The following is a 25,081-nucleotide window of genomic DNA, read 5'->3' on the forward strand; positions in this document are numbered from 1 at the left end:
ACATAACGACATTCAATGGGTGGCTGCCCCATTACATGTTTTGAATCCGGTGTTTGCTTTCTTTGTTTCGTCTTGCACTCGCCTCATGCGACATTATATATATATATAAATTCGTCCATGCCATTCATAATTATTGTCAGCTTCTTATCATCGTCACGTCACCAATAAAATCGTCGTCAGCATAATCTTGAACTTCAATGCTTCCGTCTGTAATCATCGTCGTCATATCATTACTAGTCACCACCACCAGCATTCACAATATGCCACCATCGTCGTCGTTATTTGTAGTAGCAGCAAGTGGCAGTACCAATAGTAAGACATTTGCGGCGGCGTAGGCTAAAGGCCAACTCAGACAGCGTCGGCCGACGCAGCCCGAACCGATTTATCGTCGGGGACAGTCTTGAGCCGTCGTGAGAAATATTAAACATGTTTAATATTCTACGACACGCCTGCCCCCGACGCACACCATCGCGTTTGCGTTGAACTCACACAGGCCCGACGCGACAACAAATCGCGTCGGGCTGCGTCGGCCGACGCTGTCTGAGTTGGTCTTAACGTGGTCACAAAAGTAACCATTTTCAATAAAATTTGAAGATGTGATTTTACCACACCTTCATTCATATTAATGTTTCGTGTTTTCTCGTTTCTAGGTTTACCATTGATACCTGTTATTGTGCTAGTTTCAATCAATCCAGACTACTATTCCAACGAATATTTGTACGTATGATTAGACCTCTTTATTTTAGTTTTTAAATCTAAATTTACAAAGACGCAACACAGTGAAGGACGTCTTCCGCCCCACAGACTAAAACTTACATTTATAAATTACCACTTATTCTCTGTACATTTTCAGCTGCTACATTTCAAAAACGGAAGTTATTACATACGGTGTGATTTTGCCAGCCAGCATAGTTGTTTTCTGTAATACCGTCTTTTTTATACTCATCATTTACCGATTATATTTTACCCTTTCGAAAATGAGTGGGGCCAAGACTCAGGATACGTCATCAGGAATCAAAACCCGACTGACAAATGCCATTGCTATATCAACACTACTCGGCTTAACTTGGATCTTCGGATTCCTCTCGTTCGGAGGTGATCGAATTGTGATGTCTATACTCTTCTGTGTTCTAAATCCTCTTCAGGGGTTGGCGATATTTCTCCTGTTCGTTCTGCGACGGAAGGAGAGCAAGGAGAAGTGGAGAAGTGTCTGGAGATCGTGTTACTCCCGCTTTCCGAGGTGTCAGTGGCCTGGCAGATCACAGGCCTACGAGGTTACGTCAGACACCTCACATGATGTAACTACAAACGATTTGTCTGTGTCGTTCTCGAAAGTTAATGATATGTAGTTTTAGATTCACAGTGTTTTGTGCTTAGGCACGCAGTAATTCAGGACAAAATTAGTTGTCATTTTATGAAGTTAAAAAAAAAGTACTTTAACAATTGATAATTAAATACACACAAGATCAATTTGTAAGAACTGTATATTCCTATAACAACTCCCTGATTCCAGCCACCAAATGTTTATTAAGCAAACGAATACACGAGTGTTAGGAAAATTCTATACTTCGGAATTGCAATCCGTTGCAAACACGCAGTCTGATTTTGTGTCATGCCCCCTCGGGGGCAAATACACTACGTTATCGTCTGGCAGTTAAAGATGGCTGAAAGGGTAAATCCGGTGAGGTGCATGATGGGCCATGTGTCATTAAGTACCTTATTACTGTACCAAAGTAATAAAAAATACAACGCCACATATTTCCTGATAACCGAATTCCACGTGTTTGTAAACATATAAGGCAGTACTGTATATTGGTCATAGACACATGCTCCCGCTGGGAACCTATTTTTACAAATGTGAACTAGTTGAGGTTAGTAACTTGCAAATTTATAGAACTTAAAAAAGAGTGCACGCAGTGTGTCATAGCAAAATATTTGACAGGGGACGAATTTTACTTGTATTTTATGTAAGCGACAATAAAAAAATCTTGTATCTTGTAGGCCTAAATTCCTATACGCTAAATTTATCTGTTGGTGAAATAGTTTTATAGGAAGGTAAAGTTATGTGCATGGTTACAAGTGGCGGATCCAGGAATTTGAAGTAGAGGGAGGCCAGGGAGGGACTTCGACAGATGAAGGGTCAACATCAACTCAGCCCCACCATGGTTGTGGCTGAGGCATGAAAATTTACGATTATGTCACCTTCAGATGGCCGGAAATGGCACAGACTTAAAATTTGAATGTATAATTTTCATTTTTCTCCAATTTTTTACAATTTCGAAAAAAAATAGGGGTGAGAGGGACGACTGAGCCCCCCTTGAATCCGCCACTGTTTACAAAATATGGACTAAGTGTTTACAAAATCAAGATGCTTGAGTTATATCGGTGGTTAAGATGCTTCCTTCGAATCCCAGGGTCGAGGGTTCAAAGCCCGTCACCAATAATATCAAAAGTAATTTTTGACTTAATGAGACTCTTAATGTAGCAAGTGAAGGGATTGTCACTATATTAATGTGATTTAATATGGTTATTGTTAGGTATATAATTGGCCTTATGCCTAAAATTTTAATACACAGAAAATACGAATAATACAAAGATGCATTTTTGTTTAGGCCTACATTTTATATTCATTATTATATGCTGGTAAATCAACATAATAACTTTTACATCGTTTGATTGAAAAAAAACCCCAAAGTTTTACTTTTCTTTTAAGCAAACAACGTGATCAAGATAGACCAGCAAATAAATATTCATGATTGACTGCTGGACGAAGAGAACGTCCTTCCTAAATCTAAAAATATTTGGTTTCTAAAAGCGCATTTTGAAATAAAAATGTCATGGATTGGGTCAATTTGTGATAAGGATTGGTAGTTTCAACAGTAACCATAAGTATGACCGCACAAAGTACAATAAATGTTATATTTGAAAAATGTGGGTTACTTTTATTGTGATATGTTATGTATTGTTCATCGAGAAATGCAATCAGTAAAAAAAAAAAAAAAAAAAAAAACCCATTAAATTCTCAGTTAGGCTTAGAGTACTTGGTAGTTGTTAGATACATTGTACTGCATACCATAATGAATTTCATAAATTGATATTTTCAGTTGTGGCAAAAACCATCAATATTTTACTTCTCCTATCACATGGTCGTACCCATGAGGAGTGGGGGGGGGGGAGGCGGGTGTGCACACATCGCACAATTCCACCTCCCTGGATACAGGCCAGGAAACATTAATTAACTAAACTTGAGATCCACACTCCAGATTCACAGTTAATCTACTGCCAATATTAATACAATAGAAGTCTATATCAAACCTCGCTGAAAATACGCCGTCGAGTCGTCGTAATCTATATTGTTGCATGATCGGTGCCAATTGATCAAACAGAATAAATGTACCTCCACTGCGGCAGTCTCGTGTTATGCACAGTAGGCTGACTTATTTTGTCCCTCTACCGCAGCCTTCAGAGAAGACTTCCAACATTGTCTTAACTTAGTCCAGGTGAAGTTTAGAACTCGAACTTGCAATCTATTGTATATCAACGTGACTATTTGCTACAAATCTCAAAGCAGTTATAACAACACATGAAACATTGCAAGCAGCACAGGCAACATGCGATACAATTTCCACAAAGGACGACACGATCTTCTCTCCTTACATTTACATCAATTCCATTTGCTTCAGAGTAAGAGGGACTCGGCTTGTTTCCTCCATCAAAATCTGTAGCACCATAGAGTCTCTGTTTTTCATCTACGAGTGGCTTTTTCCAAGCCTCGCTACCGTCACTCGGTTCCATTTTAACATATTATAGAATTGCACAGAACGTCCTTCTTTTATATTGCAGCGCGGACCAGTATACTGTAGTCTGCCTACCAAATATTTTACTACTGTACAATTTATCATATCAGATACAGTAATTTGATGACCTCTAAATATACTAGTAGGCCTAAGACTTGAAATCGCCCATTGCATTGCAGAAGTTATCTCAGCTGAGTTTACTTTAAAAATATGTTCTAAAGTCCACTGATTGAATCACCTGACCATGTATCAATGATTATTATTTGATTAGATACTGTATTACGTAAAAACGGTATTGTGACGTCAGAAGCATAATTCAGACTGGTTTAACATGACTGGTAGGGTATGCTTATTCAACTACTAAACAAAAACTCTGATATACAAAACATGACGGGATCAAGACTCCTCTGCGGCAATCAGTCGCTTGACCACTCTACAGCTGTATTGCTTTCCATTACAAAATGCGATTACAGTACTTGGAAAAAAAATCGCAATAAGCATAAAAGCACTGAAAAACAGTGAAATTAAATTATATTGTAATTTCACTGTTTCCTGCTGAAAATAGGTGTAGATCGGCTAGATCTAGGTGTAGATAGGCCTAGATCTGCATGGATCACTGTACATTTGTGTAGACGTTTGATTATTCATTTCAACAATGTTTTGTGAGGTAATTCTGTGTAGAAGCACGTGTAGATCTATGTAGTGCTATGTATGTCTATGTGTATGTAATGTAAAGATCTACGCATTTTCAAGATACGAGTGTTTTCATGAAGTCGGTGTGGGGACAGGAGGATACGTTTTCCCACTTATCAAAGTAGGGGGACATCATATCAATTGTCTCCCCCCACCTCACTTTTCACCAACCTTCTATAGTTAAAACCCCACATTTTAAAGCGAGTGGAAAGAACACCAATTACGAATGACTGTCATGAATTTTGTCTGTTCACTTGTGCTCCGTTCCAAGTGCGGTGCGTATTTCCGCACTAAAACCGAGTAAAAACGTAATTTTTGTACATTCTTAACCATTTCATCGATTTTATGGCTGCGACGGTTATCAGAGGCTAGATTTATTGTGGAAACAATGTACTGTACGTTGTTAAAATTAGAAGCGTGTAAACCTATTATGCCCGGACATTTTTCAGTTCAATTCAATTCAAAGTTTGTCTTCATAAAAATAAATAAATTTTGTCATTGGTACACACTAGACACATATTAACACAGAACATAAAACAAAACAAGTGTTACAATAAATAATTAATTAGTATATACCAACTGTTGGCAACCCAGGCTGCGTCTGGGGGTTATAAGTACTGCCACCCGCATTTTGATAACCCAGATTGGACTGGGGGCTATGAGGTACTACCACCCGCATATTGATAACCCAAACTGGACTGGGGAATATATGGTTACCACCCTTCTCTAATTCTATACTGAAAAACAGAATGATTATCTGGTGCAATACATGTTATATATCGCAAAATTGTTGTATCTGGTGGTTCTAGTGATCAATGATCTGAGTTGTACATTTGAAAGTAAGTATTTTATTTTCATGAGACGGAGAGTGGTTTTCGGAGGACATTATTCTTTTTACAAGTGACAAAATTGATTCTTCATGATTAAAGTAGAGGCTCTTTTATAAATTTCCATTAATATATCTATATCTTTTTTTGTAAGCACTACTGGCCCAAACGGAATTACAAAACGAAATTACACTTTACACACTCAACTTAGTGCACAATTTATACTATAAACGATTTATTCCTTTTGTATAATATTAAGACCCGAATAAGTGTTCAATCTGCTACATAGATTCCTGTTTTTCCTAATTAAAAAAAATATATAGTTAGTCAATTGAATTTCATATAGCCGTTGTTTAACAATAATTATACAGCCTTTGACACGGATAGGTCTCGAACTCGACGTTACGTTGACGCAATCTTGCCATGACGTCATGATAAAGTAAATCACCTTTGCTAATAATGCTAATGATTTGTGCTCTTCCTATCTCCCTTGTCCTGTTTAATCGTAAATTACACGGTAGTACTTCCACTCACAATAGTGCAGTATTACGCAACACTACTTGCAACAAAAGTGAAATTTAAAGAGTAAAGGAAAAACCTTTTGATTGATTTTCAAAATAATGTACATGCAAAGAGACTAAATTAGAATGACTGTTTTAATATTTGTTTTTCATGGTTCGAATACGTCACACGCTAATCAGTAGATAATAAATTATTATTTTTATGAATGTTATTTTGCACGAAATATATAAGCGAGCATGATTATGATTAACAGGATAAATTGAAAAACTTTTTATGAGTATTTCAGTGGCAGATTCAAAGGACCCCAGCCGGCCCAACCTCTCTAAATTTTTCAAAGTTTTAAAAGTGGAGAAAAAAAGAAAATTATATTCAAATGTTAGTCTGACAGACTCTGACCCTCTACAAAAGTGACATGGGATATTTTTATTGAAGACATTGTTCCATATCCCTTAAAGACTAAAACACTTTGCCTGAACAGGACAATTCAGCAATCAACACTTTCAAATACCCCGAGTTGCTTTTCAGTAAAAGCTATTATCCCACATAGCCCAGTTTTTTTTTTGCTTTTTTTTAAAAATATTAACCAATTATTACTTTTAGATTGTTTTAAATGTTTTTCATTGTATATTTTTTCCATGGGCAAGACTAAATTGCACCAAATTTGGCCCAACGGCCACCTATTTAAGAAAAAGGGCTATAGACTATAGATATAGTGGGCTGTGCAACCTGACATACTCTGTCTACTAGCAAATAGTGGCAATATAGTGGCAAATTTCCAAATGAATATACAATAAATGAAGTAGGGCTGTTTGTGTTCCTGGCACAGACTGTAAAGACTTGCGTGGGAATATATCCCCTGCACAAAAAGTATTATAGGCCTCGAATTCCGTTCGAGCATTTTGGGTAAAATGGCCGATTTCCGCGCAATAATTGCAGAACATTAGGCCTTGGGCTATTAACATACAACCTATATATTATAAGCAGTACTTACACATTTGGTTGGTTTTCAAGATATCCTTCGCGCATAAAAAAATACTTTATAGTGTCGGTTCCGTCAGGGAGTTGTTATAGTCACTATAACAACTCCCTGGTTCCGTGTGCTTTTTATGTTCGCTCACACAAGTTATGTAACACTTTAACTTAAGCTAACCCTTGTGTTACATAATATGTTAAAAAGTAACATAGGTTGATGTACTTCTTGATAATGTTTGTTTCGTCTTGCTGTGTCTCAAAAAAATGACTTGTTTAGATTGATGTTACAAGGTAAATTTTTATATTAATATTATTATACAGTATAAGAATCAGAAGTACAACAAATTTAATCTTTTATCATATTTATTTTAGGAATGTTCTAGGAATTTAAAGACAGTATGACATGTTCCCACCGAACAAAGTAGCAAAATAATAAAAAGTTTTGGAACTTACAGTTTTCATATGTTGTTAACTTTGTCAGTAGATAGACAGATATACAATGTAATTATAATAGTCAAAATATTAGACTTCAAAATGTTTGTCATGACAACATAGTTACTATTTTCTCCAAAATGTAAACTTGCGTCTCAGTTTCTGGAATTTTTGGCAATTAATATATCACATATATACCTACTCTGACGGCATTTGACTACCAAAAGTTTAGAATTATTCTAAAACACACCTATCTTTAATTAGGAACAAAAACAGGAGTTCGAGGACATGTTATATTAAAAACTAACAAAATATACTCTTAATATCATATACCTTAAAATTATATTCTAATATTTTCATGACTGAGGAATGCTACGTTGGCAGAAAATATAACACTGGATATTCTGACTTTGTTTTTGTTATTACTGTTCTTTTATGAGAATCATACAAAAATAGGAGGGCAAGATCTTTATCTATACCTGAAAGAATTTCCAAAAAAATTCATTCTCAATGTATTTTATTTTTAACTGGAATCAAAGGTATTTGGAATACAGCATTAAGTATCATGATTTCAAAGTACATTTATAAAAATTTCAATAATATTTATAAACCAAATTTCTATTAAATTTCAATGTATATTTCTAATAAATGTTATAAATAAAAAAGTATTAATTTGTAAAACAATATAATTTTAGACTTTGTTCTCCAAAATTTTCAAATCTGATACTAAGGCTAATATTTCCCCCACCAAATTGATATACATATATATATTGTAAAAAAATTACTAAATATTTACTAAAGGTGGTTTTCAATTTCACATTTTAGATTTGATGCTTATTACGATGTTAAGAAACTTTACTGCTGCTGACCATTCACCTTTTGTAAAACAAATTTATGCATTGTAGGTACTTGATGAGACATTGCCACCATGCCCTGTCCAGTTTGTGTGGACAAACTTTCCAGGATCGGACAACAGTTCGTAGGTATGTGCACCGAAGTAGTCACGCTGGGCCTAGAAAGAAAGCAAATTAATCAATCAATCATTCAAAAAATGATCAAATATTAATCAATAGTCAATCATTTACAGTGCTTAATAATTATTAAAATTTGATAAATCCAAATCCAAGTGTCTTTCGTTATTTTGCTCCTAAGTTTTACAATAGTTTACCAATTTTGCTAAGGGAATGCCCTACTTTTAAGATTTTTAAATCTCAATTAAAATCTTACATTTTTGATTCTGTATTATAGATATATGAAATTATATTATTATTATTATAATTATTATTAATATTATATTATTAATAATGATATTATTATTATTATTATTATTATTGTTATTATTATTATTATAATTAGTATTATTAATTTTTGATATAATAATGCTATCTGACTTTTGTCTTTGTCTTGTTGATGTTTAGTCATTTTTATAATTTTCCTTCTTCTGTATTTTATTGACATTTTAAAGATAAAAAATTTCATTTGACAAAAAACATGCAACATGCTTTAAAAATATAGCCATCATGACATTATACATAGTCTCATCATGACCATATATAGTCACATCATGACCAAATATAGTCACATCATGACTATGCATGGGCATACAATAGATTTTTGGTATTGTTGACAAAGCTTATTAAGTACTACCCAACAGGGATAACATGATGACCATATATAGTCACATCATGACCATATATAGTCACATCATGACTATATATAGTCACATCATGACTATATATAGTCACATCATGACCATATATAGTCACATCATGACTATATATAGCCACATGATGATCATATATAGTCACATGATGACCATATATAGTCACATCATGACTATGCATGGCATACAAAAGATTTTTGGTATTGCTGACAAAGCTTATTAAGTACTACCCAACAGGGATAACATGATGACCATATATAGTCACATCATGACCATATATAGTCACATCATGACCATATATAGTCACATCATGACCATATATAGTCACATCATGACTATATATGGGCATACAACAAATTTTTGTCAAAGAAAATTTGGTAGTGGGGATAATGCTTAATAAGTACACTACACAACAGTGATACTCGGCTGCATACACATACCTGAATAAGGTTAGCTGGAAGCTTAGCTGATCTATAGCCATCGTAGAAAGCCAGAGCGGTGCTGAAGGCTGGTGTTGGGATGCCCAAGAGCACGGCTGTAGACACGACCTTACGCCATGAGGCCTGGGATTTTATGATCGCTTTCTTGAAGAAGTCATCAAGGAGCAGATTCTGTAGGGTGGGATTCTTATCGAAGGCTTCTTTGATGTTTCCAAGGAATACACTTCAAATGAAAGCAGAAAAAAAAAATAAATAAAATGAATCACATTAAACATGGTTTAGCTGTGGCTTATTAACAAGACTTGAGCTCAATCCTACAAAAAAAAAATTTATCAACTTCCGTAACTCTTTAAAAAAAAAAAAAATAATGGTAGACTTATATAGTGCATATTGTTTAGCCCTATATGCGCTTCATATTATCATTACCTGATTATTGGATTAAACACCTATGGAACACAAACTCAAATTCCATAACATTACAGCAGCTACATCAGCGCATTTTGGCATTTACCCCTACCAGGTACCCACTTATACTTCTGGGTGGAGAGAAGCAATGCACATAAAGTGCCTTGTCTAAGGACATAAGTGAAATAGACAGCGAGGGATTGATATATAATGATATAAAATATAAACACACACACATATTATGTCATGTTGAAGCATAATTTCTTAAAATGTATATTGTAGTGTATATTTAAATTTTCTTATCTGCTTTATAATAATTTACATACATTTATTTTGAATTAATATTTATTTATTCTATTTACCATAAATTTGGCATATTCATATATACAAAAAAAAAACACATTAAAAATGAAGTACAAAAAAAAAGACAGGTTAGTGGCATGCCAAGAGAATAATGGGCTAACTAAAGCCCGACACCAGAGTGAATTCTCTCTAAACCGCTAACCTAATGAAAAACACAAATTAAAAAAAAGTTCAAAAATTCATCTATAAAACAAAATTGAAAAGATATTACTTATTAATTATTAATAATACTTGGTAAGTAGTATGTAGTAATGATTTATTGTGATCTTTCTGTTTATCCTCTTTTTTCCATTTGCTCTTTATTCAGGTGGCCATATTATTAAATTAATAATTTCAATAATAAATATAATAAACTGGGGAACGGTGAATGCGATACAGATTTTTGAATATTTACAAACTGGGAAAAACAGGGTGTAACTGCCCTTTCTTTTAAACCTTTTTCTTCACCCCCTTTTTTAAATATTCAAAGATCTGTATCTCATTCTTTTTTGTGTCTTAGAAAAATCAGTTGTACAGATACAACTGGAGCAGTTTTTGATTTAGAATTCAATTTTTTTTAAAAATAATCGTGTAAAATGGAAATCAATTGACCTTCGGATGATACAGCCTCCACGCCACATGAGGGCAATACCGCCGTAGTTAAGATGCCAGCCGAATTCCTTTGCTGCCTCTCTCATTAACATGAAACCTTGTGCATATGAGACTATCTTGGAAGCATACAGGGCCTAGAAAAAAAACCAATAAAATAGTTTAGAGTGCTGTATTTTATTTTTATTTACTCATTCAATTAAAATTTATGTTGAGCACATGCAGATGTGAATAGTGGTCACATGCTGTGCTAAGCTACAGACCCTCAATGAATACAGTAGTTAAAATATATTTATATGTAATATATTTTCTACAATAAGACTACATTCAGGCATTGACTGTTTTAATGATTACGTTTGATAGGACATAGCAACTACAGATATTTAAGATAAGGCGAGAATTTTTGTATTCCTTGTTTCGCGTACATATTTTTTTAAAGATTATCAGAGGAGGGCGGAATAGAAAATAAAAATAAAATTTTATTGGTGAATGTACAATAGGATGATTAAATGCTTTAAATTTATATAATTGAGAAGAAATATATATATCTTATCTTTGGAGATTTTAAGGCAGCAGAGGGCGTAAAAAAGAAAAAAAAAAAAAAATTTCCAATTTTTCGTGGCAGCGGATGCGTTAATTGGCCAAAAATTTAATTTAATTTTTATTCAAAATCATCAATATTTGCAGTCGGAGGGTTGGCTAAACAAGGTATAAAAAAAGTCTCGCCTAAGACACTCCCTCTAACCTGACGAATATCCTCTATAAACTGCTGTTTGTCGCCCTCGTATTTAGTCTTTTCTGGACCAGACAGCTCAGAACTTGCCAACACTCGTTCATCCTTAAGCGACGACAGACAACGAGCAAAAACAGCCTCACCTGTAACAAGCAAATAATTTGACAGCTAAAACAACATAACAAATTTGAAACAAATTAGAATACTGAACAATTTGCAGTTTAACCTCAATTATTTAAGGTACATATGCTAATGACACTGCTACAAAAACTACTACTACTCCTGTTACTCACCAATGAGGGTGACAGGCATGCCATACTCTAGGGCAGAGATTGCTGTCCATTTACCAGTTCCTTTCTACAATAACACAAATATATAATATAAGAAATATAATAAAAGAGAGTAGAGTATACTATCAAATAATAATAATCATCATAATATGTGTGTTTGATCATGGAGGAATTAAAAATTCCAGCAAAGCAGGTATTGAAACTGAACATTGTAACAACTGACTGGTCGATGATTAAGGGAAGAAAATGTAACTGAAAATCCATTTAAATTCTTATTAGTATATGAATATAATTGTATACACAAATAAATCTGGATAAAACAAGATTTACCTGTCCAGCTGAGTCTTTGATCTTTTCCACCAGGTAGTCACCCTTCTCATCCTTGAAGGCCAATATGTCCTTTGTAATCTCAACGAGGAAGGAATCCAACTCACCTTTGTTCCATTCTTCCAAAACCTGTTAAGATAAACACTAGACAATCTGAAGCATTGTTAACTACCAGGGTAATGCTAACATATTGTAATAAAAACAAGTCCAATGTATGTATCAATTCAAAGCATTTTCTTATAATAATTTCTTAAAATCCATTACATTTTCATACAAAATAAAAAATTAACTAGTTATGATGGAAATTAACTTCTGATTGTGAGGATTAAGTATGCGTTATCAGAATTTGTCTATCAGATGTATAATCAGACTTTTTCTGAGGAAGTAGAGCATTCACCATTTAATAACAGACATTAAAGAATGCACAATTTGTTTGATAAGAAATATGTCTGAAACAATTATGCAGTCAAAATTTGATATCAAAACATTGTTGTCTCTTAATAACCAAATATTTTATAGCACATCTAAGGCTATATAGTGAGGGAAGTCGTTTTCACTTGAGAGAAAAATCTTATGATTTACATAATTTTAACCTAAAATCATAGAATACATATTAAAGAAGTCATTTTTATTTGACAATCCAAAAATATACCTTGCTCATTTCATCCGATGACATACCAAGTGCGTCCTTCATGAGACTGTATGCTTCACAGATAAGCTGCATGTCACCATATTCGATGCCGTTGTGCACCATTTTTACAAAATGTCCAGCACCATCCTCCCCGACCTAAAATTGACAAAAAAAAAAAATATTTTTAATCTTTAAAAATGTTAAATAGAGTATTTATTTTGTCTATTGTACTGCTGCTTAGGCTTCTTTGATTGCTGTTGCTTTGCTTTGATTTGCCATTTGCCAATTTTCTATGCGCTCTCCTTACCATATTTTATTCAGTATCTGACAATGATTTATGGTCGAAAGTACTTGTACAATAAATATTTTACTCTAAGGCAGATTTTTAAATTTTGTTTGATTTCTTTTTGTATTGTACTAGGTCTAGAAAAGCCTATATCAATTTTTGTTCAATGTTCATATAGTAACTGAATGTAAAACACCATTGAAATCGTGGCAAAGATAAGCCACACCAGTCACTCGTTGCAAATCGTATTTGAGAGAAAATGGCCAAAACATGCTGGAATGTCAAATTTAAAAAAATCTTTTTTATTGCACTAAACTAACCTTTGCATATCTATACATCATGCTATGCTGTTATTTTTCAGTGTTAAAACAACACTTTTTAAGGATATGATGATAGTGTCTGCATGAAAAATGCCAGAAATCATAAAATTTGATTTCTCATATATCGTTCTTTAAACAGCTATATGTTTAAACGCTTGTATACTTTATAAGGAAATGTCGGATTTGAATGAATTTTTTTTACCATTTTATAGCTCTTATATTACTCTTTAACCCTGAATTAATAACTCAAAATCGATTTCTGCCGACAAGTGACTGGTTTGGTTTGTCTCTGCCACAATTAAAAATAATTTTATCCACCAGAAAGCCCATAATGATTGTCATATTCTTCTCTGTTGCCAAAAAATATTAGCTGCCGAAGTGCTTGCATAAACGGCTGCATTTGTGAATTACTGCCCAGGTTACGTGTTTATGTGGTTCATACTAAAAATCAGTTTCTTATTATTTGTGCATCACAATGTGTCAAAATTGCCTTACTGTAAGCCAACCATAATGGAACCAAAACGTAGTCAATAGAATTAGTACTTACCCAATCACAGCAGGGCTCAGAGTCTACCTTAGCAGCAATGCCCTGAAAGATGTCTTTGATGTGAGGCCTAGCAAAAAGAATAAACAGAATATGATTTGACTGGTTATGACAATTTAAATTTATAAAGACAAACATAGATTTCTTTTCAACATGACCACCCAACACCATTATCGATGCTGATGTCTGCACTGTCATCGTTGCTGTTGTTAGCACTATCATTATCATTAATATTATTAATTTCATCCAGAAAATAACTCTTTGCATAGATCAATTATATTCAGAGAAAATAAACACAAATTACCATGCTTCTGGTGCACCGCCTGGCATAAGTGATGGACCGTATCGTGCACCGTCTTCCCCACCACTGACTCCACTACCAACAAATAACAAACCTTTTTCTTTGAGAGATAAATGCCGTCGCTGAAAGACAACAAACAAGCCCATAATCTCTTCTATTTCCGTTATTTTTTATATATAAAAAATATATATATATATATAAAAAAAAAATATAAAAAAAAAAATATAAAAAAAAAAATATATATATATATATATATTTTCAATATATTGAATCACATAATCATCATAGTTTCTACACTTTCATAAAATACACATTTGGTATTTTATTCAGATCACCCAGTTATGATGTATTGAATACATGAAGGATCCACAAGAAATATCTATACACTTACCCTTGAATCGGTGTATTCGGAATTACCTCCATCAATGATGATGTCCCCTTTCTCCAGTAATGGAACCTATAAAAGAAACCACAATATGTTAATGTATTTTTTTCTTAAAAAATTACGTTCTTTGGACAGCACACTGTGTGCTGTTGAGTGTCCTTGTGAAGCCATTTTAACTTCAATTTTACCGGTAAAAATAAGCAGCCAACCAGTAAACATTTTGTGTTTGTAAAATAAAAAAAAGAACAAAACTGATTACCGTAAGCCCAATTTCTAGTCAATCTTATTGCCAAATTGTTGTGTTTTCCATTAATTAACAATCTGTAAGTTGAATTTTATCTAAGTCGAACAATTTTTCAATGCCATTCTGGATTCGACTTAGGCAAGTTCAAGCGTATATATGTCAAATCTCACCAGCAGTGGGAGGTCTCACAAATTCAAAAGAGTTCAGACTCATCAGTTGCCACATTTTATGGTGATAGCATACATAATTAATAATGCTAGGATTAAAGGCAACGCTTATTAGTGATCTCATATATGCATCGGAAATTATGATGGAAGCCCAGCAGTCTGGTAGAAGTGATGGCAGTTCTTATCAGCTATTAGAGCTCCGTTCCACAACCTTTTTAGCCCACGGCCCATATTATAATGTCACGCACTCTGGCGCGACCCATCGGACCCGAAGTCAATTGTCCATCGTTTTATACGCGCGAGGGATAGCGAGAAGAACCATCCACTTGATTCTTTTGTGAATTGATTCTTTCTGTGAATAGATTAAAAGATATTATCACCCACAAAATCACTATGTAAAACCCACAAAAATGAAAATATAACTTTGAATTACTCATTTAACAAAATCATGTAAGTGATACAATTTTTCAATAAGTTAAACATTTTTAAAAATTAATGATTAACAGACATTTTATTATAAATTCCTAGTGCTGCCAAAGATTTATGCGAAAAAATGTTTCTAATTATAATTTGCAGCTGAAAGCATAACACATTGAAATGAACAAAACTGATACTTTAAAAGTTGTCACACCTGAAGTACAAATGTTTTGATAGTATATTTTAAACCTGAAACTGTGATAACGCACGCACGCATAACAAAAGTTGCCTGACGCACTTTTCACACTTAAATTGCACTCCTTCACTGTAATTCAATTTTGTTTGGTTTTTGTTCGTGTTAAGTAAAGTTTTCACTATAGAAAGCGATTATACGACCTATTAATTTTTTTTTCGCGACCCATAGGTTGCGGAATGGCAATAAGAGATTCTGATTGGCACTTCTGAGGGAAGGCGCATTAGAAATGTTAGTAGTGAGGGCAGCCATTAGAGACCTCACCAGTAAAAAATTGGCACCTCTGATGGACGACACATTAGAAATGTTAGTAATGATGGCAGCTCTCACCAGCCAAAGACAATGACTGGCATTACCGATTCACGGCTCATAGTAAGTGCATAAAGTGATGGCAGATATCCCATTAATGAGGAATCTGATCACTAATACAATAACTTGTCAGAAATAACAGAACTCACTAGTTTATCAATGAAGGCATCTACTGCTGATCCAGCCTTCACCAGCATCATCACCCGACGTGGCTTCTTCAGTTTCTTTACCATGTCTTCGAGTGAGCGAGCTCCAATGATCTTAGTGCCTTTAGCTTCATTCTCAAGGAAGTGATCAACTTTTGACACGGTGCGATTGTAAGCACATACCTATAAATTAATTAATTAAAATTATTATATTCATGACATTTTTTCAATAACATTATTATTATATAATTATAATCATTATCAACTTTCGTTTATCGTCAATATAATAATATTTAGAATTATTTATTTTAATATTATGATAAAATCTTACCACAAAGCCATGGTCATTCATATTCAGAATAAGGTTCTGACCCTGTCGAGATAAAAAGTAATCAAACAAAGGTCAACAAGAATGGTAACAGCCAAAGTTGCGACTAATTATTCAATAGTCATGAAAAAGAAGAAATGCTTACCATGACGGCCAATCCTATCAGTGCGATGTCAGCTCTGTAATAAATATAATTAGAAGGAATAAAAAGTTTTTTAAATATATTAATGAAATAAACAGCTTTAAAATAAACAAACATGAAGCTACTCAATATTTAAATAAATTTTATAAATAAATACATTAAATAAATGAATAAATAAATGTGAAATTAATTATAAATTAATACTGTATAAAATATCAATTTTCTTATTAATAAAATATTAAATGAAAGTATCAAAATAGCTTAATTTTAAAAAGTTAGTACATACTGAATAAACAAAAAAAAACCTCATGTGAAACTGTTCTGTTTACTGACATTTTACCCTGAAAAAAATCTTACACTGGACCTGTATTCATGTGAACACTACAACATACTGGAGGGGCTCCAAGGGCAGAGCCACTCTTAATATTTGTGATATAAAGACAATTTACTAAATAATATTACCACTAGCTTAAGATTCACAATGACCTTTTTCACATAAAAAATAAAAGAAATCTGAAATTTGAATTTATACCACAGGATTGCTTAATACCATGCATTGTCTTTGGTTTGCTATACTGTACATGTTCAGCAAGTCACATACAAAACAATTAACATCTCATGTACATTGCTGATGTTTATAATGCTGATTTTTATAATGCACACTTGATACACAGCCATGTAATAACAGAGTCTTGTACAGCTAATTATAAAACACAAACGCATGGAAGCCACACTATGGGCTGTACTGTACAGTACTTTACAAATTTATGGGCACGATGGTACAGTACTGTACTATGGAAAGTTTTTAATTACACTTATCAATTAGCTTTTAATTATTAGTGTAAAATACTCTATATATGATGGTATGTGATGCAAAAACATTGCATGTCAAACAAGAATACAGTATTTAACAACAATAAAAACGCAATGCGTTTATGTGATACATAAGTTCAGTATATTTATACTGATATTGACATTTTTGGGCAGTTTTAAGTCCTTTTAAGTTGAAAATTATTGGGATGTTTAGCAATATGTATTTATATTTTTATTTGTTGATTTATTTACCTTTACTTTAATACATTTAATCATTTTTGCGCTGTTACCTATATAGTGTATTTAATAATAATAATGGTTGCATGCTGTGAAAACCTCTCCGCTTATTTGATGTCAACGTACTGTATAATTAATTGGGTATTTATCTACTATTACTGTAGTTGGTAATAAAAAAATAAATAAAAATAGAATTCAAACAATTATTAAAATAATTGAATTTAATATTTAAAAAAATAACAGCAATTAAAGAAAAAATACATGCTTGCAAAGCATTCTAAGCTTTTCATCAGAGAGTTTATTACTGACGGAATGAATGGACAGAATTCATTGAGTATTGAACATCATTTGGAATACAAACAAAGCTGCAACACTGAAATTCAATTTACTAACACTTAGCAATGATTTAATAATGAGGGAGACTATAGAATAGCCGTGTAGCTCGCCATACTTAACCATAGCATTCTAATTAAATAAGATTTCACTGATATTAAAGCCAGGCTTCATAGGAAAAATTTTGTTTGATATGCTGTATCAACTATTTTCGCTAAGACATAACAAATTTTTTTATTTTATTTTGTGGTGTGTGTTGTTCAATTTTTTCTCTTCTGTATTTTAGGATAATAATTTTATCTGTATATATTGTAAACTTCTCGCAATTCAGTATTTTACTGCCAGTTGAACTTATTAAAGAAAACTGAATCTGAATCGAAAGGGTGATTTTTTTCCCTGGATCCTGGCTCTAAGATTCAAAGATGTAAAAATGATCATACAAATCACATTTGAAATTAACCTGCTCAAAATAAAAATTATCAACTTGAACATAGAAATTAGTGTTAAAAAAACGTTAACCCATAATTTTACAGCAAAAAATGATAAAACACTTTCAGACAACTGGAAGTGCTTTTAATACTTTGATCAAGTACTGTAAGTCGAATGGCCGAGCGGTTAGCAGGGGCGCCGCAAGCTATAGCCATAATATCGGCGCTGGTTCGAACGGCACGCTCGCCTATGGTTCTGGTGGTAGAACAAGTCTTCTCGGATAAGGACTATAAACCGTAGGCCCAGTGTATACAACGGCTCGTGTGCACTATAAAGAACCCTGTACATCCTTCGAGACGAGTAGGGGGATACCCCGGTGTACTGGAACAGACAGCCCCTGTGGTGGACGACGAGAGTTGCTGGTACCGGGTTACCGGGTAGCACAGACACGAAGGGACCATTAGGGGCAAAGAAAGTCATTGATCGAGTCACTAGTCCACATTTCAAGCGCCCTGAGCATCTTACATTAGATGGATTTGTGCGCTATATAAAACTACACTATTATTATTTTATTATTAAAACTCAGAGTACACACTTTTTAAATTCAGTAAATTCTATGCCAAACTAAATAATTTGTATGTAACTACAAAATGAGCAAGTTAATTTCAAAATTACTTTTTATGATTTTTTTTTTGCCATTTTCAGGGGGCAAAAAACATCTTCAATAAATAATGGATTACAGTATATCTAAGCCACATCACAAATGTTCACATTCAGCTGTGGTTATTTTACCTGCAAAAAATACATAATGGCAAATGCTGAGTGATGTAGGAAATAAACCGTAAAAATATGTGTCTGCACATACTGTACTAAAAATAAAATACAGTCTAGGACTGAGTCTGACTTCAAAATATCACTTCTTAAGCACAACAATTTGTTTGGGACCTTTAGTATTCTTTAGCTATTCTTTATACTAGTATTAGTCAGATTCTAACCTTCATTGGCTTTATAGTTATAATTATAAAGCCAATTTGCTTGGTTGGATAATAATCTGTTTTACAGACGAGGTGGAGAGGAATTTATTTGTCAGTCAGCAGTACAATGCGCTTATACATTTTCATAATTGTGTCTTTAGTTTACTGTTGCTCATATTTTTATGTAATGTTTTGTGGAACCAATTAATCAAATTAAATCAATGCCAGCCATTTTCAGATTTTGCTACCATATTAAATGTAGTGAGATCACAGACATGCAGTGGACTACTGTACTACTGACAGACATTGGTGGGTATTCAATATTATGAAGTATACAAAACAAATGAGCGGTAACGCATAACAAAGGGTACACGTCGATTGTACAACACACTGTACAACAACCTGCATAACTTCTGATTACCACAGCGTGTCAAATTTTGTAGTGAAAACATTTAAAATCATTTAAAACTATAAATTGTTTTGCTTTGGTTATCATTGTATGCTGATATGAGTAATTCCTTGCTTGAATTGAATTTTTTTTAAAGAGATTTTACCAAAGATAGGCTTTATATAAAGAAATAATACTGCCACCTTGCACCCAACAGAACCTAACACTTAACTACTTAACCCTAATTAACACTTAAAATTGTTTTACTTTAATAATTATTGGACATAAATTTATTGCACATTTAATCCCTCTGAATGGTTTCCAAGGTTGACCAGGAATTAATTATGGGTTGTTGTTAGGGAGTTTCTATCTCTTAAATTAACAAGTGAAGCTGATTAGTGAAAAAAAAAAAAGAAATATGAAAAAAAAGCTTTAAACAAATAAATTTGTTTCATTGAATTGAGCCTTCCGGGACTGGAGGAAGTCTTTATTGTAAAAAAAAAAAAGTGTTTTAACCTTTGAACCAACGCCCTTGATTTTTATATCCTGGTTCTCAAAATACAAAGTCATTGCCAGAAAATAATAACCTGTTTCAGTCTGAAGTTTTCTGTATTGTTACTTAAAGTTTGCAACAGAAAGTATGCAGTTAAATTAAGTATAAATCACGAACTGTACTTTAAACACTAGCCTTGATTGAGACAGAGGCCTATGGACATTTTACGAAATTCTTTTACTTGTCTTCTTTAAATTAATAAAAGGTTGGAGGAAGTAATAAATAAATCTAATGACAATACAGTAGGTTTGCATAGTAATCAAGTGACATACACAGGATGTAAAAAAAAAAGGGAGTTAGGAACATTTTTTAATATTATTACTTGAAATTTGTTTGTACATTTCGAATATCGTTTAAATTTGTAATAAAGTAGGTTTTTTTTTGTTTTTGTTTTTTAACAAGTCCGAACATCCCAACAAAAAAAAGCTAATTCCACATCTTGATCCTGGGGCTTGGGTTGGGGTATCCATTCATTTTTAAGGTTGACCACCATTCTGTATCTAAAAGATGTATCTCAACAGAAAAAATGGAAATAATGGCTCTTGTTGCTGGAGACTGATTTATTATTCAGTTCAGTCATCATAAACAATTATTTACAACTGTGATTTCAACACAATTACAGTAGATTTTTTCAGGGTCCTGTTGTGTCATTTAAATTATTAATCTAATAATATTAATAATAGGCCTCTCCTTCCTAGCAAGATAATAACTCTATGCTCTAGGTAGGCTGCGAGAGTGAGCTGTCCTGTAGGTTACACACGCTTGCCCTAGTCGTACTAGGCCTCGGCCCCTAGCCTAGGCCCTAGATGGCTAGTGGTGTACTAGTAGTAGGCCAAGCCTAGCGATCGTAGCTGACGATGATAATTAATGTATTAAAAATAAGTACATCTACAACTTACTCAGCCATTGTGTTAGTTGTTTGGCCTGTATAGAGTTAAAAATGGAAAGGGTGCTGTGGTAGCGGAGCAGATAAATATAACCCGTCAGCTTTACTTCCTCATGCAGTATAAAATAGGTATAACCGGCGGGTGCGCATGCATGATGAGACAGCACTAAATTTGCATAGGCTTTTCGCGAGTGACCTGGCATTTTAAAGGCGTACCCTGTAAAATTAAAGGTCATCAAGTACTTCCGTTTCAAGAATACTGTATTATCTATCAAGAGATAAATACGAGGTATGGTGGAGGCGTATCAGCAAACTGTATACATACAGTAGTTAGATAATTAAAATTATATAATTAATTTCAATAAGTTGTTTTTTAATTTAATTTATTAAGATGTACTTACAATGATAGGCAATAAAAAGAACAAGAATAACTTACCTAAAAAAAAAAAAAACACACACACAGATTCGATAGAAAACAGAAAAAAATAAAATAAATAAAGAACAAGATCTTAGCAAGGCCGTAGTGATTCCTCATCAATTTTAATTGCTTCTATATCACTACTTAGTACCCATAACAAAAAAGTTGGTTCAGGGGTTTTAGGTGGCCCTGGAACCCGCGGCCCAGTGTTCCCTGCAGCGGGACAACCGGCTACGGACTCAGAGGAGAAAATCCCCCCACCACCACGGATGGGCCTTACCCCTGTCTCTTATACACATCTAGATGTGTATAAGAGACAGGAACCAATTAATCAAATTAAATCAATGCCAGCCATTTTCAGATTTTGCTACCATATTAAATGTAGTGAGATCACAGACATGCAGTGGACTACTGTACTACTGACAGACATTGGTGGGTATTCAATATTATGAAGTATACAAAACAAATGAGCGGTAACGCATAACAAAGGGTACACGTCGATTGTACAACACACTGTACAACAACCTGCATAACTTCTGATTACCACAGCGTGTCAAATTTTGTAGTGAAAACATTTAAAATCATTTAAAACTATAAATTGTTTTGCTTTGGTTATCATTGTATGCTGATATGAGTAATTCCTTGCTTGAATTGAATTTTTTTTAAAGAGATTTTAAATATGATTAAATCGAATACATAATCGGAAACATTATATAAATAAAGATAACTTTAACTGTCCAAACATTTTAAAAATTCATGAAAATCTACATAAAATAAAAGCCTAGTCATTCAACACTTTGGCAACGCGTTAATAAAGTTTGGTGACCGATGTGATCATGTGGAGGTGGTGGTAGTTGTGGTAATACAGTGTAAGTTGGGTGATGATAGAGTTGCAATGGTGGTGTGGTTGGCGAATGCGATGGTATTATCGATGTCATTGCTTATGCTTTTCATTTTTTTTATTTCTCTGAGTAGTTCATTAATTTTAAAAATTGAGTATTTCAATCTCCAATATAAATATAGCCACAAAATACATATATTAATGTACGTACCGGTACTTATACATAAATTATTTGTTCTCGGAGCAACATCGCTTTTAGTGGCTCGTCTTCTACAATAGACTTTGTATAATTACATTAGCATTCTTAAAGACTACAGTTACAACAAATAAATATTATAAATATATACAATAGAGATACAATTTTAAAACAAAATGTATTGACAAAAAACATGATCGATGTTTCGAGTCCATCCATGTTGCCTTCTTAGGTTTGTCTACTTTTGTATATCGTTGTTCACTTGATCTTGAGAATGTGTCCATGATGGACTCGAAACGTCGATCTCCTTTTTTGTCAATAAATTTTGTTTTAAAATTATACAGTAGGCCTAAACGTCTAGAGATACAAGTGCTTAAAATATACATTAAAGCGTTTTCATATTACAGTATTTCTGAATATTTCTTTGGTACATACTCTCATAATCACCCTCCAACTCGAGGCCACTATTTTTAAGTACTAATTATAGCAATCTTCAATCTTTTAACACAAACTTAATTTTCTAATTTGGAACCGAACCTCGAGACCAAACCATATTTTCAGAGGGATTGGAGGGCGTACAAATTCTTTTTTAGAGGTTTTCGTAAATTTGTAGTGCGCCCTCTGTAATTAAATAGAACGCAATACGTTTGAAATTCCATCACAGGCAATACGCATACGGTAACATAAAACTTCTAATAATAACCAATTAGGCCTACTCTAATAGTAACCCACCCTAGAAGTTAATATATAATAATAACCCACTACCCTAATAACAAACCATCGGGTTACTATTAGTCACCAAAATTATAAATAAAATGACCTGGGCGGTATAAATGACATTCAAATCAACGTTATTGTCGCTTTAACAAGGGGAAGGCAACGGGGAAGAGTTAGATGACTTAATACAGTCAATCGGGCATGGGAATAGATCTCTTTCATGCCGTCAAAATAGAGAGACGTGTTCAAAGATATGATTGCCAACGTCAGAATCTGACAAGGTGATTGGAGAAGAACACCATTTATTCCATACCGGTAATGTACGGTATGCTTGACAATTTCGGAGTGGAGTTAAAAGAAATTAAATCTATCTATGAATTACTGACGCGATAACCCGGGCGTAGCTCACTATTTTCAAGTGCATAAAATTAGTAATACTATATAGTAACCAACCCACCCTTAAAACAATCAAAGAATAGTAAACCAGGGTTATTATTAGAAGTTTACGGTGCGCCTATTGTTTACGTATAAACAAACACTGACAAATGTTGTTTTCATTATCAAAACAAAACATACAATTGTATAACAAAAGCAGATTCGACTTCCAATAAGCACCTTATTGTATTAAATAATATCTATATAATAAACTTGCATTATTTTTTTTCGGATTCATCCGAATAATTTTATGATATCAACTTATCAATTTAACAACTGAATTAATAAGAAAATATATAACAAGATACTTTTTACTATTTTTCAAAATTGTCTTGAATACCAAGGCATGGTATTTTTACGTCTTAGGTTAAAAAGAAGCATAATTAAACCGTTAGATTCTGTCACAAAGTAACTCATAAATTACAAAACACAATTTATGACGTCAATAAAGGTATTTTTTTTATTCCTGCAAAACTGAAGAGAAGACTTTTTTTTAAATGTAAATACGTTCTTACATCATAACTAATGTCACGTCAGAAATATGTGATGTCAAGATGGCGAAAAGTACATCATGAGGTTATATTACTCTCTCGTCAAAATAAATTTCTTTAGTTTCTGGTGCACAAAGTAAAATAAGCCCAATAACAACTTGAAAGAGAAAGACGCCCCAACTGAGGCCGAACCCCCAGCTGAACTCCCATTTCACACGGTACCTATACACATCTGCGTCAACAATCGAGGAGGGGAAGACAATCAACACGATAAAGAGTATGATAGCTGTGAAAACAATAAGAAAACAAACTTAAAAGAATTTAAAACGTTTTTTTCACGCTCATGAATTATTTATTTATGTCACGGCGTCCGTGACATAAATAGATCGACTGCGCTTGATTTCATTCATTTAAATTAAAATAGAACGTCATGACATTTCAAATAATACAATGCAGTGCACAGTGCAAGTAACTACTGTATCTTATTAAGCAATGTAAATGTCAAGTCTGGTGGCAGTGCTATGATTTGCCGACGAGATGTTCCCAGACAGATAGTGCAAGATACCCCGACGGGGCGCCACCACTATTTACTCGAACAAAAAATGTTCCAAATAAAACTGTGCTGAATATTAAATTACCCTTTGTCCCAATAAAAATGTGTCGAAACATACCTGAGCAAATAACTAAGGCGCCACCACCGGTAGATAGCCTCCTTTTCAGGTCTTTAGGCCTAATAAACCAGGAGATCGTGACACATACAGCTCCGCCTATCATTATTATTAATGAAATGATCGACAGAGCCTGACATGCCGACAGCCATGCTGTGTAAAAAAAACATTAGTGTA

The 25,081-nt window shown here is 33.5% G+C and overlaps 1 protein-coding gene and 1 long non-coding RNA gene across 2 annotated transcripts; one reads left to right on the plus strand and one right to left on the minus strand.

The window, feature by feature from the left end:
- Nucleotides 1-579: 579 nt before the first annotated feature.
- On the plus strand, nucleotides 580-2,930 carry LOC117123692. Its single transcript, XR_004447871.1, has 2 exons — nucleotides 580-717; nucleotides 854-2,930. It is a non-coding gene; the product is annotated as an uncharacterized LOC117123692 (long non-coding RNA).
- Nucleotides 2,931-7,156: 4,226 nt separating this feature from the next.
- LOC117123594 (6-phosphogluconate dehydrogenase, decarboxylating-like) lies at nucleotides 7,157-21,283 on the minus strand. The gene is made up of 14 exons (XM_033269588.1): nucleotides 21,152-21,283; nucleotides 16,529-16,562; nucleotides 16,387-16,428; nucleotides 16,059-16,238; nucleotides 14,526-14,591; nucleotides 14,138-14,256; nucleotides 13,837-13,903; nucleotides 12,705-12,839; nucleotides 12,056-12,181; nucleotides 11,729-11,792; nucleotides 11,448-11,578; nucleotides 10,706-10,839; nucleotides 9,347-9,569; nucleotides 7,157-8,255 (listed from the first exon to the last, which is right to left on the minus strand). Exons 1-14 carry the CDS (start codon nucleotides 21,157-21,159, stop codon nucleotides 8,136-8,138), a joined length of 1,449 nt encoding a protein of 482 aa, XP_033125479.1. The 5' UTR covers nucleotides 21,160-21,283; the 3' UTR covers nucleotides 7,157-8,135.
- Nucleotides 21,284-25,081: the final 3,798 nt, after the last annotated feature.

The sequence above is a fragment of the Anneissia japonica genome, unplaced genomic scaffold, assembly GCF_011630105.1.
Source record: "Anneissia japonica isolate Jap-2015-1 unplaced genomic scaffold, ASM1163010v1 scaffold287714_len2871179_cov188, whole genome shotgun sequence".
Classification (NCBI taxonomy): domain Eukaryota; kingdom Metazoa; phylum Echinodermata; class Crinoidea; order Comatulida; family Comatulidae; genus Anneissia; species Anneissia japonica.

Coding starts and splice junctions, on each gene's coding strand:
- LOC117123594 (XM_033269588.1), bottom strand. Junction 16,429..16,528: donor TGATAGGATTGGCCGTCATG/GTAAGCATTTCT, acceptor TTATCTCGACAG/GGTCAGAACCTTATTCTGAA. Junction 12,840..13,836: donor CTGAGCCCTGCTGTGATTGG/GTAAGTACTAAT, acceptor TGTCAATTTTAG/GTCGGGGAGGATGGTGCTGG.